Source organism: Nicotiana attenuata, unplaced genomic scaffold, assembly GCF_001879085.1.
Source record: "Nicotiana attenuata strain UT unplaced genomic scaffold, NIATTr2, whole genome shotgun sequence".
Classification (NCBI taxonomy): domain Eukaryota; kingdom Viridiplantae; phylum Streptophyta; class Magnoliopsida; order Solanales; family Solanaceae; genus Nicotiana; species Nicotiana attenuata.
Genome location: NW_017671484.1, coordinates 141,234 through 142,439, shown reverse-complemented (window position 1 = coordinate 142,439; position 1,206 = coordinate 141,234). Strand labels below are relative to the sequence as shown.

The 1,206-nt window shown below is 37.2% G+C and overlaps 1 protein-coding gene across 1 annotated transcript; it reads right to left on the bottom strand.

Moving 5' to 3' along the window:
- Positions 1 to 224: 224 nt before the first annotated feature.
- On the bottom strand, positions 225 to 845 carry LOC109208574. The gene is made up of 2 exons (XM_019371704.1): positions 447 to 845; positions 225 to 335 (listed from the first exon to the last, which is right to left on the bottom strand). The coding sequence occupies exons 1-2, from the start codon at positions 843 to 845 to the stop codon at positions 225 to 227; spliced, it is 510 nt and encodes a 169-aa protein (XP_019227249.1).
- Between the last annotated feature and the right edge of the window lie 361 nt (positions 846 to 1,206).

Here is a 1,206-nt window from a genome sequence, read left to right as displayed (position 1 = left end):
CGCTAAAAGAGTTTCAACGACAAGTAGATGTAAATCACCTGGTTTATTATTCAGCTTGGCCAGATAAGCCGAACATTGCTTCTTATGATGCCCAGGCTTCTTGCAGTGATAACACTTGCCCTTAAACTTTTTCACACTAGCAGTTGAGCCTCCAACAGAGGGTTTTTGTGCCTTTTTCTTCTTCTACCCGCCTCTCGGCTTAGAAGAAAAACCTATCTCAAAATTCAGTGCCACATGAGGAGCTTGTTTCTTGAAAATAGTCTCTTCGACTGCAGCTCATTCAGCAATTTCGCAAGTGACAAATCCATTTTGTTCATATTATAATTCAGGCGAAACTGCTAAAAACTGTCAGGCAGAGTCTGCAGGATCATCTCAACCTCCGTATCTTTATCAATGTTAGCTCCAAGGACCTCCAGTTCATTCAGAAGACTCATCATCTTCAGAACATGGTCCCTAACAGATGAATCTTCAACCATTTTGGTATTCAGAAGAATTTTCATGGCAGTGTGCTTAGCCGCACGATTCTGATCTCCAAACATCTCTTTGAGATTTTCTAGAATGTCATAAGTAGACTCCATAGACTGATGCTGATGTTGCAGAACATCCAGCATAGATGCCAGAATGTAACACCCCGCCGTCTCATCAGCTTTAACCCATTTTTGGTAAGCTTTATGTTCATCATCCGTAGCATCTTCTCTAGGTTTTTCTGGACACACCTCATCAAGCACAAATTTGTACTCTTTAGCAATTAGGACAATATCCAAATTTTGTTTCCAATCAACATAATTCAGACCCTCAAGTTGGTTTTGAGTAAGAATAACAGTAAAGGGATTGAAAGCAGTCATGATTAATGAGAGATAATTAAATAAATAGATCAAAATCAGTCATGTTTTATTGAATATAAAAATTCAAAACACACTACATACATAAAATCCATGCACCTTGAACAACAAGTTTCGATGGGAAAAGAGCTATTCTTGCAATATACATATATAATGACAGATTATTCACTCCATGGATTTAAACAGGCCTTACTCGGATCAAGAGTAAACAGTTAATTTAAGTCAAATGAATATCAACATTCAAGATACTAGTCCCATTGAACCAACATGCATACTCAGATGGAGAGTAAATACAAGTAATCAACAATTAGTATTACCTAATGATTATCTATAATGACTTTATCCGATATGGAAGAAGACCTAC

Excerpts from the sequence above, each read along its gene's own strand:
- LOC109208574 (XM_019371704.1), bottom strand. The coding sequence starts at position 845 with ATGACTGCTTTCAATCCCTTTACTGTTATTCTTACTCAAAACCAACTT. Across the intron at positions 336-446 it reads ATTCATCTGTTAGGGACCAT|TTTCGCCTGAATTATAATAT; the intron begins GTTCTGAAGATG and ends AGTTTTTAGCAG.